The 16,361-nt window shown below is 40.1% G+C and overlaps 1 protein-coding gene and 1 long non-coding RNA gene across 10 annotated transcripts in view; one reads left to right on the top strand and one right to left on the bottom strand.

Moving 5' to 3' along the window:
* The window catches only part of LOC112544926 (uncharacterized), a 49,362-nt gene that overhangs the window by 8,303 nt on the left and 24,698 nt on the right, over positions 1-16,361 (bottom strand). The window lies entirely within an intron of this gene.
* The window catches only part of ANKRD44 (ankyrin repeat domain 44), a 218,636-nt gene that overhangs the window by 182,019 nt on the left and 20,256 nt on the right, over positions 1-16,361 (top strand). For all 9 annotated transcript variants that reach the window (XM_006117913.5, XM_075934240.2, XM_006117912.5 and 6 more), the window contains 6 exons: positions 374-575; positions 8,986-9,064; positions 10,081-10,198; positions 11,138-11,354; positions 12,112-12,199; positions 14,853-14,936. In XM_006117913.5, coding sequence (XP_006117975.1) covers positions 374-575; positions 8,986-9,064; positions 10,081-10,198; positions 11,138-11,354; positions 12,112-12,199; positions 14,853-14,936 — 788 coding nt within the window. The remainder of the gene's footprint in view (positions 1-373; positions 576-8,985; positions 9,065-10,080; positions 10,199-11,137; positions 11,355-12,111; positions 12,200-14,852; positions 14,937-16,361) is intronic.

Raw genomic sequence — 16,361 nt, 5'->3', positions numbered from 1 at the left:
GGGTGAGGTGTTTTGGAATGTGGCATGTAGGAGATCAGAGACTAGCTGTTCATTATGGCCTCTTCTGTCATTAAAAACCACACATTTTCAGGTGCCTGGAATCTTCTGACCACCTATGCCAATTACAATGGAATGTGGGAAAACCATGTGTATTTGGAGTTTCAGGATACAGAACCTTGTAACATCAGAATTAATTATCTCTGCACTATAATTTCCATTGCATTCAAATGACAATAGCAATGAAAATTCATATTCCTGGGCGACAGTTGTGCTGTGCTTTTCAGTCAGGAGAAAAGTAAATCAAATCTGTATTGCTTTATTCCAAACTTAGCCTGTTTTGGATTTCCAAACATAGCCTGTTTTGGATTTCTAGGCCTATAATGGTCATCATCAAGCCTTGGAGGTACTTCTTCAGTCTCCGGTAGACCTGGATATTAAGGATGAGAAAGGACGCACTGCCTTGGACCTGGCTGCCTTTAAAGGACATGCAGAATGTGTTGAAGCTCTCCTCAATCAGGGTGCTTCCATCTTGGTAAAAGATGATGTCACCAAAAGAACCCCTCTTCATGCCTCAGGTGAGTGTAGCTGTATTTTATCTTGAGAGAGAAAATCTACAACATGATAGAGGTTAGCAGTGATGTTTGCTTAGCTACACACTGTCTTTTGAAGGTTACTGCCAAACTAATTAACTCTAATTAAAGCATTGAGACTTCATTGTTAGTGAACTGCCACAAGGAACTAGAGCTAAATCTATCTTTCTATTCCTCAACATTTCCCCTTTCCTCACAAAGTGCTCCAGTCTCTCCCCGACCCCCTAGCCAGATTCCTATACCCCATTCAACAGGCCTATTTCCTTTTTCCACACCTATCTCCCTTCTCTGGTGCATGACAGTTTCCTCTGCCTCCACACTTCATAGTTGATGGTTTCAGGCTAGAGAGTCTGGTGAAGAACTAAGTAGCAACGAGGCAGATCTTTCTAGAAAAAAACACTTAAAATCAAGGTGGATTCCCACTGATGAAGAAGTGAGGTAGTTTGATTCACTCCAGATTAGTCCTATCCTGACCTTTCACAGCCAGAAACCTTTAGTAACATTCTACAGCAGTACACTCCCCTTTCCTTTATTTCCTCTAAAACTCCAAAGAAAATCACCAGTTTCTAAGTGTTGTTCACTAGTCTTAGGCTATGTCTACACAGCAGCATTATTTCAGAATAACTGATGTTATTCTGAAATAACATAGTGTGTGTCTCCACTACAGGCCTTTATTTCAAAATAATGTCGAGCTGGAGGACTTCTTACTCTGACTCATAGTAACCCTCCTTTCACGAGGAGTAAGGGAAGTCAAAGGGTGTTCTTCCTTTGACTTCCTGCTGTGTACACAGCACCAAAAGCCGAGTTTAGCTATTTTGACTTCAGCTACGCAGTTGACGTAGCTGAAGTTGCGTAGCTTATTCTAATTTTAGCTGTTGTGTAGATGTACCCCTAGTGAACTAGCCAGTAAACTTCTTGAAAACTAACCACTTCCATAAGTGTTAATAGACTCTCTCTTCTTTGCTTGTTAACTGTTCTTTAGTAAGTCAAGTACTCTGATTACAAAGGGTGGAATTGGTGTCTTGCATCTTACAGGCTGTTCTATAACATGCTAAGGATTTTCGTATATGGAGAGTTTTTTCTCTGATCTTTGTATAGTTGATAAAACAGAATAAACCTACTTGTGGTCATGCCCCATGCTGATGGACTCCATGTGGTCTAATAGCAACCTCTAGTGGCAAATAGAATCAGTTCATTGTTTGCTATGTATTCATTTTCAGGGGCAGACTTACTTTGTCTTCCTTTACAGCTGTTTTTTCTGCTTAGAATAAAATGTGTACATGTCGCTAAAATCTGACCATTTTTAATGTGTAATATATGTAAATAGGCAACACAAGATAAAATATACCATGCCTATTTTGTCCCTCATCTTTGTCTGCAGTATATTTTAACTGTATCTGAAGAAAACCTTAATTTTAGACTTGCTTGGCCTTGGTATATGTTACCCAACATGTTTTGGACCTTCTTAAATTGTGGCTGAAAGATGTATATATTAATGTTGCTACAGTGCAGCAAAGGAGAAACTGTATGGCAGCTGCACAAACTGATTATCAGAAATTAGTGAATCTTTAGTTTAAAAATAGTCTTTACCTGGTTGTCTGTTGAATGTTGACAAAAAAATGTAGCGCAGAAATAAAAGTATAATTTTCTTTTGATACATCACACGTTCTGTACAGGATTAATAGTATATGTGGTGCAATAGTAATCGTATATGAGGCAATTAAACCTGATGTATGTTCATAAGATCTGTATTGTGTGAGACCATGCTCTGTTTATGTTTGCCATAAATATTGAGGTTATTTGGTTTCCTTTCCCTTCGCCTCACCTTCAAATTGTGCCGCCTGCTTTATTTCCATATGTTTAGAGTTCTGTCAAAAAGACCATTTCCTGTAAAGCTGCTGAAAATTACAGTACATTTTCTTACTGCTCCTAATTTTTAGTGTGTATCTATTGTACGAGAGTCCCACATTATGTTGAAGGCTCTTGATGGACTGGAGATGTCCCATGTTGTCATACAGGCAGTTAGTATCAGGCAGTTAGCCTATAGCTGAGTGTTTGGCCTAAATATATTATTGTTCCTGTCAGCTATACTTTATTGGCACGCACCAAATATCCACTGCGCCCACTCCATTTGACTGGATGGAATCTATCAGACCAGAGCATGTCTTTACTAACCACTGGATTGACAGGCAGCAATCGATACGGTGGAGGTCAACTTAACGCGTCTAGTACAGACGTGATAAATCGAGGGCTCTGGTATTCCAAGGCTACGTCTACACTCCCCAGTCTTGTGCAAGAACGTATGCAAATGAGGGGTGACAATTGCCTCATTTGCATACTGAATGAGCCACCATTTTGCACAAGAAGGAGCAGTGTAGAACAAGAAGAGTAATGGAAGTCGATGGGAGAGTGTCCCTTGTTGGTGTGCTGCACTGAAGACACTATAGATAGTAGATCTTCATATATCGACTTTAGCTACATTAGTCATGTAGCTGAAGTTGCATAACAGTCCATGGTAGTGTAGACTAGGTAAAAGCTTTAGGTCCATGTCTTCAAGGTTCTTAAGCATCTGAATATCCTTTAAGCATGTGAGTAATCTCAAAGAAGTAAATGAGACAAATGGCATGGTTGAAATTGGATGTACGATTAAGTATCTTGCAGTAATTTTACCTACCAGTGGCACTTCCTAGACCAGGAGTGGGCAGTCTTTTTAGAAAGGGGACCAGTTCACAAATTTTTGAAGTGGCTCTGGGCTGCTCTGGAAGAGGCGGTACCTTGGGTGGAAGGAGTGGGGCTAGGACACTTCCGTGCTCCCCCGCCCACAGACCCTGTTTGGCGTGGGGGAGGGCATGAAGTGTTTGCCCCTACCTTCCCCTAGAGAGAACTGCCAGCTGTTCTGAACAGCTGGCAGTTCCCTCTAGGCGCCCGTGCCCCCAGCAGTGGAAGAAGACTTTGTGCACTCCCCCCCACCCTCAGGCCAATCGGGGCACTTTACAATCAGCTCACTGTAATCCCCAGGTCCTTTTCTTCTGAACTGCTGCTTAGCCAGTCGGTCCCCAGTCTGTAACAGTACTTGGGATTCTTCCATCCCAAGTGCAGTTATCCTTGTTGAACCTCATCAAATTTCTTTTGGCCCAGTTCTCCAATTTGTCTAGGTCACTCTGGACCCTATCTCTACCCTCCAGCATAGCTATCTCTTCCCCCTAGCTTAGTGTCATCTGCAAACTTACTGAGGGTGCAATCCATCCCCTCATCCAGGTCATTAATGAAGATGTTGAACAAAACTGGCCCCAGAACCGATCTTTGGGGCACTCTGCTTGATATTGACCGCCAACCTGACATCGAGTCATTGAACACTACCCATTGAGCCCAAGGATCTAGCCTGCTTTCTCTCTACTCATAGACTCATAGACTCATAGACTTTAAGGTCAGAAGGGACCATTATGATCATCTAGTCTGACCCCCTGCACAGCGCAGGCCACAGAATCTCGCCCACCCCTCTTAGAATAATCCTCTCACCTATGTCTCAGATATTGAAGCCTTCAAATACTTCGAAGGCCCCAACATGCAGAGAGTCCTTCAGCTGTGATCTGTGCCCAATGCTACAGAGGAAGGCGAAAACCTCCAGGGCCTCTGCCAATCTACCCTGGAGGAAAATTCCTTCCTGACCCCAAATATGGCGATCAGCTAAACCCTGAGCATGTGGGTAAGACTCACCAGCCAGACACCCAGAAAGTTCCCTATAATGAATGGTCAATTAGTTACCAAGATCATGTTATTTCATCCAACCATCCCCTTATCATAGAATCATAGAACTGGAAGAGACCTCAGAAGGTTGTCAAGTCCAGCCCTCCGCTCTAGGCAGGACCAATCCCATCTAAATCAACCCGGCCAGGGTTTTGTCAAGCCGAGACTTAAACACCTCTAGGGATGGAGACTCCACTACTTCCCTAGGTAACCCATTCCAATGCTTCACTACCCTCCTAGTAAAATAGTTTTTCCTAATATCCAATCTGGACCTCTCCCACCACAACTTGAGACCATTGCTCCTTGTTCTGCCATCTGTCACTACTGAGAACAGCCTCTCTCCATCCTCTTTGGAACCTCCCTTCAGGAAGTTGAAGGCTGCTATCAAGTCCCCCCTTACTCTTCGCTTCTGCAGACTAAACAGACCCAAGTCCCTCAGCCTCTCCTCGTAGGTCATATGCTCCAGACCCCTAATCATTTTGGTTGCCCTCCGCTGGACCCTCTCCAATGCGTCCGCATCCTTTTTGTAGTGGGGGGCCCAGAACTGGACACAGTACTCCAGATGTGGCCTCACCAAAGCCGAATAAAGGGGAATAATGACATCTCTGGATCTGCTGGCAATGCTCCTCTTAATGCATCCTAATATGCCATTAGCCTTCTTGGCTACAAGGGCACACTGTTGACTCATATCTAGCTTCTCATCCACTGTAACCCCCAGGTCCTTTTCTGCAGAACTACTACTTAACTGGTTGGTCCCCAGCCTATAACTATGCTTGGGATTCTTCCGTCCCAAGTGCAGGACTCTACACTTGTCTTTGTTGAATCTCATGAGATTTCTAGTGGCCCAATCCTCCAATTTGTCTAAGTCACTCTGGACCCTATCTCTGCCCTTAAGCGTATCTACCTCTCCCCCTAGCTTAGTGTCATCTGCAAACTTGCTGAGGGTGCAATCTATCCCCTCATCCAGGTCATTAATAAAGATATTGAACAAAACCGGTCCTAGAACCGAACCTTGGGGTACTCCACTAGAAGCCGACTGCCATCCTGACATCGAGCCATTGATCACTACCCGCTGGGCCCGGCCTTCTAGCCATCTTTCTATCCATCTTACCGTCCATTTATCCAATCCGCATTCCCTTAACTTGCTGGCAAGAATATTGTGGGAGACCGTATCAAAAGCCTTGCTAAAGTCAAGGTATATAACATCCACTGACTTTCCCATGTCCACTGAGCCAGTTACCTCATCATAGAAGCTAATCAGATTGGTCAAGCACGACTTGCCCTTTGTGAATCCATGCTGACTATTCCTGATCACTTTCCTCTCATTCAAGTGTCTCAAAATGGATTCCTTTAGGATCCCTTCCATGATTTTTCCAGGAACCGAGGTAAGACTGACCGGCCTATAGTTCCCTGGATCGTCCTTCTTCCCTTTTTTGAAGATGGGCACTACATTTGCCTTTTTCCAATCATTCGGGATTTTGCCCGATCTCCACGACTTTTCAAAGATAATGGCCAAAGGCTCCTCAATGACATTTGCCAACTCCTTCAGTACCCTTGGGTGCATTAAGTCTGGACCCATGGATTTGTGTACGTTTAGTTTTTCTAAATATTTCCTAACCTGTTCTTTACCCACCAAGGGCTGTCCATCTTCTTCCCATCTTGCGTCGCTTAGCACAGAAGTCCAGGAGCCGACCTTGTCCGTGAATACAGACTCTACCTTAGAGTCCATTTATCCAATCCCTATTTCTTTAACTTGCTGGCAAGAATACTGTGGGAGACCGTATTAAAAGCTTTGCTAAAGTCAAGGATATCATATACACTGCCTTCCCCATGTCCACAGAGCCAGTTATCTCATCATAGAAGGTAATCAGGTTGGTCAGGTATGACTTGCCCTTGGTGAATCCATGTTGACTATTCCTGATCACTTTCCTCTCTTCCAAGTGCTTCAAAATGGATTCCTGGAGAATCCCCTCCATGATTTTTCCAGGGACTGACGTGAGGCTGACCTGTCTGTAGTCCCCTGGATTGTCCTTCCTTGTTTTAAAGATGGGCACTACATTTTCCTTCTTCCAATCACCATAGGTTTTCAAAGATAATGGCCAATGGATCTGGAATTACATCAGCCAATTCTCTCAGCACCCTTGGATGCATTAGGTTTGGACCCATGGATCCATGTATGTTCAGTTTTTCTAAAAAGTTCTTAACCTGTTCTTTCTTCACTGAGGGCTGTACACCTTTCCCATACTGTACTGCCTAGTGCAGCAGTTTGGAAGCTCGGCCAACACAAAACAAACTGAAGGTTTAATGTACTTACTAAACTTTAAATCAAAACAAAAACCAAACACATGCCTTCATTTTCAATTAGAACATTTGTCACTGTTTGAAGTGGCTATAAGGAATCCTTCTCAGAAATAAGTCTGAACTAGTGGTCCTGAGAGAACTTTCCAAAACTTCTTTAAACCCTTTAAAAATGAGTTTCAACTGAAATCACCTATTTGAACCTAGGCAATGCTCAGATGAGTGGGCTTAAGTGAAAGCAACTTAATTAAAACACTTAAAATATCCACAAGGCCTCAGTATTTCCAAGGAGTGGGAAGCGGAGGGAAAGGAGAGAAACGGCAGTCTGTGTTATCTCCCTCATCCAGTAAGGTTCCTGCTGCTTCCCTGACTGCCCTCTTATTGCTAACATGCCTGTAGAAATGTTTCTTGTTACCCTCATATCCCTTGCTAGCTGATATTCCAATTGCACTTTGGCCTTCCTATTACACTTCTGCATTCACAGGCAGTATACAGAGGTTCAAGCAACAACAATAGGATTTGCTCATGTAACTTCCAATGCATTAAAAATAAAAAAGTATTGTAGTTTTCTGTTCTCAGGGTTCTGATGTGTTATCTCCTTTGGTAGGAGTCTTCTCAGGTATACTCGGGCACTTTTTTGCATTGCTCATTTGTGGTCTCTGTATGTAACACACACGGTCTTCCTTTTGATGCACTCAGAAAACATTTCATTAGTACAAGTAAAAATTGCCTGAATGTTAATTTCTTTCATTGGAAAATGTCTTTTCTTAACTTAAATAAACCTCCTTGCTATTATAGGTGTTTTGTGGGAACAGAATCTGAAAAGCAGTTCTTGTGTTTGTTTCATAAGTGTATGTTTATGTGTACAGACTGCTAAATATAAGCATGTAAGAATGGCCATACTGGGTCAGACCAAAGGTCCATCCAGCCGAGTACCCTGTCTGCCAACAGTGGCCAATGCCAGGTGTCTCAGAGGGAGTGAACTGAACAGGTACTGATCAAGCGATCTCTCTCCTGCCATTCATCTCCACCCTCTGACAAACAGAAGCTAGGGACACCATTCCTTACTCATCCTGGCTAATAGCCATTTATGGACTTAACCTCCATGAATTTATCTAGTTCTCTTTTAAACTCTGTTATAGTCCTAGCCTTCACAACCTCCTCAGGCAAGGAGTTCCACAGATTGACTATGCGCTGTTTGAAGAACAACTTCATTTGTTTTAAACCTGCTGCCCATTAGTTTTATTTGGTGGCCCCTAGTTCTTATATTATGGAAACAAATAAATAACTTTTCCTTATTCACTTTCTCCAAACCACTCATGATTTTATATACTTGTATCATATCCCCCCTTAGTCTCCTCTTTTCCAAGCTAAAAAGTCCCAGTCTCTTTAATTTCTCCTCATATGGGACCCATTCCAAACCCCTAATCATTTTAGTTGCCCTTCTCTGAACCTTTTCTAATACCAGTATATCTTTTTTGAGATGAGGAGACCTCATCTGTATGCAGTATTCAAGATGTGGGCGTACCATGGATTTATATAAGGGCAATAAGATATTCTCCATCTTATTCTCTATCCCTTTTTAATAATTCCTAACATCCTGTTTGCTTTTTTGGCTGCCGCTGCACACTGCATGGACGTCTTCAGAGAAATATCCACAATGACTCCAAGATCTCTTTCCTGATTAGTTGTAGCTAAATTAGCCCCCATCATATTATATGTATAGTTGGGGTTATTTTTTCCAATGTGCATTACTTTACATTTATCCACATTATATTTCATTTGCCTTTTTGTTGCCCAATCACTTAGTTTGGTGAGATTTTTTTGAAGTTCTTCACAGTCTGCTTTGGTCTTAACTATCTTGAGCAGTTTAGTATCGTCTGCAAACTTTGCCACCTCACTGTTTACCCCTTTCTCCAGATCATTTATGAATAAGTTGAATAGGATTGATCCTAGTACTGACCCTTGGGGAACACCACTAGTTACTCCTCTCCATTCTGAAAATTTATCTTTTATTCCTACCCTTTGCTTCCTGTCTTTTAACCAGTTCTCAGTCCATGAAAGGATCTTCCTTCTTATCCCATGACAACTTAATTTACTTAAGAGCCATTGCTCAGGGACCTTGTCAAAGGCTTTCTGGAAATCTAAGTACACTATCTACTGGAATCCCCCTTGTCCACATGTTTGTTGACCCCTTCAAAGGACTCTAATAGATTAGTAAGACATGATTTCCCCTTACAGAAACCATGTTGACTTTTGCCCAACAAATTATGTTCTTCTATGTGTCTGACAATTTTATTCTTTACTATTGTTTCAATACTATTGCTTCAATATGTGTTGTTTTTTCTAGTCATCAATGGTCACACACCATGTTTGCGGCTGTTGCTGGAAGTTGCAGACAACCCTGATGTGACAGATGCCAAAGGACAGTAAGTTGTCTTTGTTTTTATACAGTACTGTATTACGAATGGCAGCTCCATAAATTGCTCATGGCATAGATTCTTGTATGAAATGCTGAATACATTACTGCATGGATCTCTTGCAACGCTCTAATTTTCTGATATAATTTGGCAAATATTACAAAATACACATTCAGTCAATCAAAGCCATAGAATACACATTAGGAAGGGGAGCACATTATTTATTAATATTAGCCGTTACCCTGAGCTTTATACAGTTCTTCTGAGATGTTTCAGGTTAAACTTAGTTAACAACTGATCAGTTTTTTAGTTGTTTCTAATCTAGGGAGACTCCCACTGGTTCCAAAACATTGATATTTTAGGACATACTTGGTTTTTTGGAATGGAGAATTTGGACAGTGTATTAATTGAATGTGACACTTAAATTGGAGTTGATGTAGATGATGATGGTTTACAGTACTTATTAAATGGTAGTTATGGAGGGAGGAGGCAAGTATATCCTAAAAGTTGAAAATGGCTTTAAAATTTCACGTTGGAGAAAACAGACAGATGAGTGCTGTGTTTTTAAAGGGCATCCTCTTCCCTCTTTGAATGATCACTTTAGGATTTTTTTCTCCTTTTGCTTTATTTTGAAAAGAAGTGGAAGAAATATTCCTCAAGGGTCTAGCCAAGGGATGATTCGTACAAATGAGATACTGAATACACTTGGCTTTTTCCCTATATTAAACAATTCTGTCCTGGATTTTTTTTTAAAGAAAAAAATTATATAAATAGTTATCTTAACAACTAGGAGAAGTGATTGAATAAGTGTGTAAATAATGCTTGCTGTTCGTTGCACTGCTTAACAATACAGTTGTACAAAAGTATTTAAAACTGGGTTACATAAATGAATATAAGTCCTAAAGATGGAGAAAGGAAGTATGGAGAAAATGCCAGGAATTCTTGGCACCCCACTTTCCCAAAGGATAAGTTAACAGTGGAAATGATATGTGTGCTTAAAGCTGTGATTACTTCTCATTTTTTAGAACCCCACTGATGCTTGCTGTGGCTTATGGACACATTGATGCTGTTTCCTTGTTACTTGAAAAAGAAGCATCTGTAGATGCAGCTGATCTCTTGGGATGCACCGCTTTACATAGAGGGGTGACTATTAATTTTATGCCCTTAACGATGTATATTAAGTTTATTTTATGAATAAGGGGATATTAAATGGAGTGATTATTGTAAATTGAAAATATTAACAAGCTTGGAAAAGTTGGTCAAAGAAGTGAGTCTTGAGTTTTAGTCAGAGGCAGTGAGATTTGAGGTACATGCAATCTCTGTTGAGTGAGCTTCTCAGTTAATATGCAGTTGCTGAGAGAGCTAGTAGAGTTACATATAAATGTGACCATGGTTATCTAACAGTTTTCCATAGAGTCCTGGAAACGCCCGTGCAAAACTGAAACTATTCCATAAAGCTTCTGTTCTGATAACCTACAAAAACATATTAAAATACTGTAGGAGATAAACAAATCCGTGGCAGAGGCAGCTGATATGATAGTAACAGCTGGGCTGCTGGAGTAGCTTTCTAAAAGAGTTTCTATTTTTGCAGTTCTGTTATTGCTCCTGACTTCCCTTGTATTTGTGATTTCTTTCTTGACTGATATCCGTTCAGTTGGTCTCAAATATGATCTTTAGGACTCTACCCTTTATTCTAAGAATCTCCACATTTGTAAATTCCTAATTTTCTGTCTCGTACCTGACTCCAACCGAGCTTCTTATCCTCAAACTGAGGGTGGGGGCAAGAGGGATGTCAGGTAACCATATCTTTAGAAGCTGCTATTGGTGCTTTTTAATACAAAGGGATGGAGCAGGCTCTAGCATTAGGAAGGCATCATATGGGATGTCCTGAAGGTAGGGTGGTGAGATGGGTTCTGGAGTGGCCTAGAGGATAGGGCATTCACTTGGGACAAAATAGCTTCTCATCCATTTCCTGGAGCCTAATCTTGCCCCCTCATTATGAATAAGCACATTGTGTATTTCACATATTCTTTGCTTCAGCACCAAAACGATACCAAGCTTCTGATTAACTTTTGTTATTAGATTATGACTGGGCATGAGGAATGCGTTCAAATGCTGTTGGAACAAGAAGTATCTATCTTGTGCAAAGACTCCAGAGGCAGGACACCTTTACATTATGCAGCAGCTCATGGTCATGCCACTTGGTTGAGTGAATTGCTGCAGATGGCAGTGTCAGAAGAGGACTGTAATTTCAAAGATAATCAAGGTTATACACCATTGCACTGGGCTTGTTATAATGGTAAGCGTCTCTCTTCTTATGCCTTGCCCAACTCAAATGTGAGATTTAATGGTAGAAAGTATAATAGTAAAATAGCTAGTAGCATAAAATGCTTGAGTTGTAGATTCTCTCCTTTTGCCCTTTGAAGTAGTTCCAAGAAATTGCTACATTTATACTTCAAGTCAGAAGGTAGAGAAATTCCAGCAAAAGTGCAACCTTGCTTCAGAATGAGCCACTAGATGTGAGCCTCAATCATGATGCACAATAGACCCATCACTTGGCGGGTGAGCATGAAAACTGACTCCTTTGAATCAGTGACATAACTCCAATTGCATTACTGAGGCCAGGATTCCACTTTAGAGGTCATCTCCTATACACTGGTGCATGAGACTATCACAGTTACTGTGATACTTACAACATAACAGGCTTGCCTTAGTTGTTTCTCATTAGGGTGGTTTGAGACTGTTAAGTCCAAGTACAGAATGACAGATGGCTGACCATCTCTGAAAATTGTGACAGATTATTTTGAAGAATGTGATAGCACTCAGTGAAAATACAAGAGCTCTTTTAAAAAAAATATAAAGGCCCAAATTGGGTCTAGTTCGCAGCACTTCTAAAAGTATTTTACATGCCTAAAGTTTTATTGCATAAAAACTTAACATATGCAGTACAGTCTGCCTTTGAATTTCAAATGCTAAAATACAATGTTCATATAACTGTAATATGAAAATAAGCTATTATTTTGCATTTTATAACTATAAATCATCTGATCTTTTAGGTAATGAAAACTGCATAGAGGTACTATTGGAACAGAAATCGTTCCGCAAATTTAATGGTAATAACTTCTCTCCATTGCACTGTGCCGTGTAAGTAGAGATATAATTGTCGAATCGGGCTATTTTGCTTTAGGATAGATGGAGAAAAATTATTAGCAGATGAACAATAAAGCTATCTGGGTATAGAAATAATGCTGCTAGCAAATGATTCTTAGCTCTGATAATCAGTGTATATAACTGTCTGATGAAAAGCTAGTGCTATCAAGAGCCTTATGAATTCCTGCAGTTTGAGTGTGAAGTTGCCGCTCTCCCAGTTACAGGGCAAGCTGCAGCTCTTTCCCCTTTCTGGTCTCTCAGTGGAGCTCCTCAGGTCTTAGGCCTTATGCTTTTACCTAATTCCAGGTAGAATGTGGCAGTTCTCTTAAACCAGGACCTGAGCTACAGTACCAAGAATGTGAGCCCTAAAGGTCTGGCTGAGTTCAGTCCCCTGCAGTTCTGTCCTTCAGGAGCCAGTGACCAGAGGTATACAGTGACCAACCAGCCTCCCTAAAGCAGAAGTACTCTTATTGAGTAGTAGGAACAAACCATGTGAAGAAAAAGGGTTTAAAATCAAGCTTACACAAATGTTTACCTTATCTCAAGTTCATCCAGGCATTAATGGTGACCTAAGCAGGCACCACTTTGTTTAACCGGCTCTTGGAGCGGTGGCTGATTTCAGGCTGGCTCCCTCTGGTGCTCTCTCCTCCGAGTAAGCATCCTCCTTTAAACCTTGCTATCGTTCTTGGGCTTTTTTCTGTCATGCAATTTTCTGCCCACAACTAGTTTTTATGTTATCTGGAGAGGGAGGCAGAATCACCAACGTGTTGGCAGTTCTGGCATTGTGTGCCTTAAGAACTCACAAGTATTTGCTAATAGATGACTGCCTTGTGCCATTCTTCTCCTTCCTAACTAAATTGAAGGCAGACTTTTGTTGAGTTAAACCACCATATTCATACTAGAAATATCCCAATAACCAGGCCAATATACACTGTCAGTGGATTACCACAGGCCAGCTCCAAATCTGCCTGTAATACTCAGAAAAATTAGCTCAATTTAGGGCAAAGCATATATAGTGTTTCGGGAGAAAGTGCTTTTTGACTAGGGTAAGCCAGCAGAAAAATAAATAAGAATTATAGAATCAAACACAAACATTCATGATGCCTGCTGAGGTTTAGAATTACTGACTTACAAACTCTTCATTCTACCATTAGTATAATTATCTTCTCCTACAAATGACTGATATTTGTTTCTGTATAACTATATAGTGGTCTACTCTCATTTCTCTAGTTAATTGTCAGCATTTCTATTTGTATGATGTTTGATCATCCTAACCTAAACCTTGAATTTTTTAATACAGTTTGAACCTCTCAAGGTCAGCAGTCTTTGGTCCAGCAACATCCATGGTCCAGCATAGTTTTAGTTAGCCAGATGTCCACTCACTGTGGATGTGGTCAAGTTTCCTGCGGCATAAAGTTTGTTTACAGCCACCAGTCCTAGCACTCAGTGTTCTGTGCTGTTATTTAGCTCTAATTTACCCCTAAATGTCTTCTAAGAGCCCAGTAATTAGTGGAAGTGTTGCTAATGCTGCTAGACTATATTGACCTCTGTGGTTCAGCTTATTTTCTGGTTTGGCACCGGTCAGGTCCCTAAGGTGCCAGACTAGAGAGGTTCAACTTGTAATAAAAATGATAAATTAGAAAAATAGAACCCTTTAAAAGCCAACTTAAAATAAAACCACTTCAGACTGAAACTTGATATATAAAATCTGAACCTCAAATGGTCACTTACTAAAAATTCATGGTCTCCTTCTCCCCAATAGAGGAATCTGGAGACTAGGACCAAAATTCAACAAGCTTTTTTTTTTTTTTTAATTTTTAAAGATAATGAAGGTCATTGTCACTCATAAAATGATAGCCTTTCTATGGAAATAGTGACTTGATTAAAAGGTTACTTAAAAAGTGACAGTATGAGAAATTAGCATTCTGTTTTAGCTATAAAGTGACTTAATTGAATACTTAGGGGATAACCTTTTTCTCAACTTGAAAGTCTGTTGAAACCACAAAACAAACTGCTCGGTGTTGCAATGTTTTGCCAAACACAGACTGCCGTTTCTCTCCTTTCCCTCCGCTTCCCACTCCTTGGAAATACTGAGGCCTTGTGGATATTTTAAGTGTTTTAATTAAGTTGCTTTCACTTAAGCCCACTCATCTGAGCATTGCCTAGGTTCAAATAGGTGATTTCAGTTGAAACTCATTTTTAAAGGGTTTAAAGAAGTTTTGGAAAGTTCTCTCAGGACCACTAGTTCAGATTTATTTCTGAGAAGGATTCCTTATAGCCACTTCAAACATTGACAAATGTTCTAATTGAAAATGAAGGGATGTGTTTGGTTTTTGTTTTGATTTAAAGTTTAATAAGTACATTAAACCTTCAGTTTGTTTTGTGTTGGCCGAGCTGAAGAGATAAACTGTGCATAGCCAAGAGATAAACTGTGCATAGCCAAAACAGTAGCTGCGATTTGAGTGTAATAGAATATACTGCAGCTGGGATTTGACTCATATTATTAAAGCAAAAGTTAATTAGGACACATTACTAATATACGGAAAGAAATACTAATGTACTGTCAATTGAGGAAAGGAATGAAATGTGTATAGGCAGAGTGAAAGACAGACTTTTTCCTTACAAAGAATTGTTCTGGTCTTTATAGAATCAATGATCATGAAAACTGTGCTTCACTGCTCATTGGTGCCATAGATGCCAGCATTGTCAATTGTAAAGATGACAAAGGAAGGTAAGAGTTCATTTTCTTGAATAGAATCCATTTTGCCGTCATGAATCAGTCTGAGATCATTTTTGCTTCGTGCACCTAGTCTACATCTGGGCTAAAATTTGTTAGACCAGCTCCTGATGACCCACAAGTCGAACCATGACAAAGGAAGTAGTGATTCACTTCTAGAGAGAATATTAATTATTTTATGTTGCTACCTAAATAAATATTACTCTGTTTCTTTAAAATAGCCAGAGCTAAGGGCTGTTCATCAGAACCCTATATGGTAGCTGTTAAGCTTCTCCCTCACCCCCTTTTCAGATTTCTGTTTCTAGTTGAAAGGAAACAGTAGACTCCAGTTTGGGGAAATGAAAAAGCTGAGTTAATTCCTAGTTGTAAAACATATAACTGTAAGCTAAGAGTGCACTTGACAGGGGTTATGAAACAGAAATAGAACTACATATGTGTCTTCACATAGGCGTTGATTCAGCAAAAGTATTGAAGCACATTGTGCTTTGCAGGACAATAATTGTAGGATGGAAAAATATTTAACTTTTGTAAGAATTCTTATTAAACAAAATACACTCCTGACTCTGAATGATGTAGGTGATCACATGGGTCATGTATACACCTAAATCTTTATTTTGGGGGCAGTGAGAATCTTCAGTGTATTTCTATGTATTTATTTAGTTTTGTTAGAGTTGTATAACAATTGAATTGCTGCTCATTACATTGCTTTCTCTTGATACCATTACAACAATACAACTGTGGTAATGTAATTAAAATTAAAGACCTCCAGTCACTTTCAAAGTTCTCCAGATAACAATAAATATAAACAGCAAAACAAAACAAAAACAGACATAAAACAAAACAAGAACAATACGTTCCCCAGACACTGTTAGAAACAATTTCATCCTCCAGCCCCAATTTATTTCTACAGATGTCTGTATTATCATGTGGAGACAGAGAATCTGTCTTGAGAGTGATAGGATCCTCTCAAAATTAAAATAAGCTATAAATGATATAAAATCACTGTGACACTCTACAGTAATTCCGTCAAATATTGTAGATTATAGTATTGTTACTGGGATATTCAGGTAATTACTATAGAATACTGTAGCATTTTTTAATAATCAGAAGGCCAGATCCAAGTTTTCTTTACATTATATCTGTCACAAGCTTATTCAAACAATCAGGAATAATAGGGAGGTCTGCCGGTTTTTTGCATTATACAGTATGTTCTCTTAAGTTAAACATCCTGTTTTTATGAACTTGTCCACAGCTCTATCACCCGATGCGTGCGAGTTTTAGGCGGTCTTCAGTTGCCAGTTTTAGTGCAAAAAGTCAGGTTTTGTGCATAATCCATACTAGCACCTTCACTGAAAACGCACACAGCACCCCAACAAAGGCTTTTTGTGCTGATGCTTTTGCATTGATGTGCCAGTGAAG

The sequence above is a fragment of the Pelodiscus sinensis genome, chromosome 7, assembly GCF_052426305.1.
Source record: "Pelodiscus sinensis isolate ZL-2025 chromosome 7, ASM5242630v1, whole genome shotgun sequence".
Classification (NCBI taxonomy): domain Eukaryota; kingdom Metazoa; phylum Chordata; order Testudines; family Trionychidae; genus Pelodiscus; species Pelodiscus sinensis.
The sequence above is the reverse complement of the archived record's forward strand: the minus strand, read 5'-3'. Positions and strand labels throughout refer to the sequence as shown.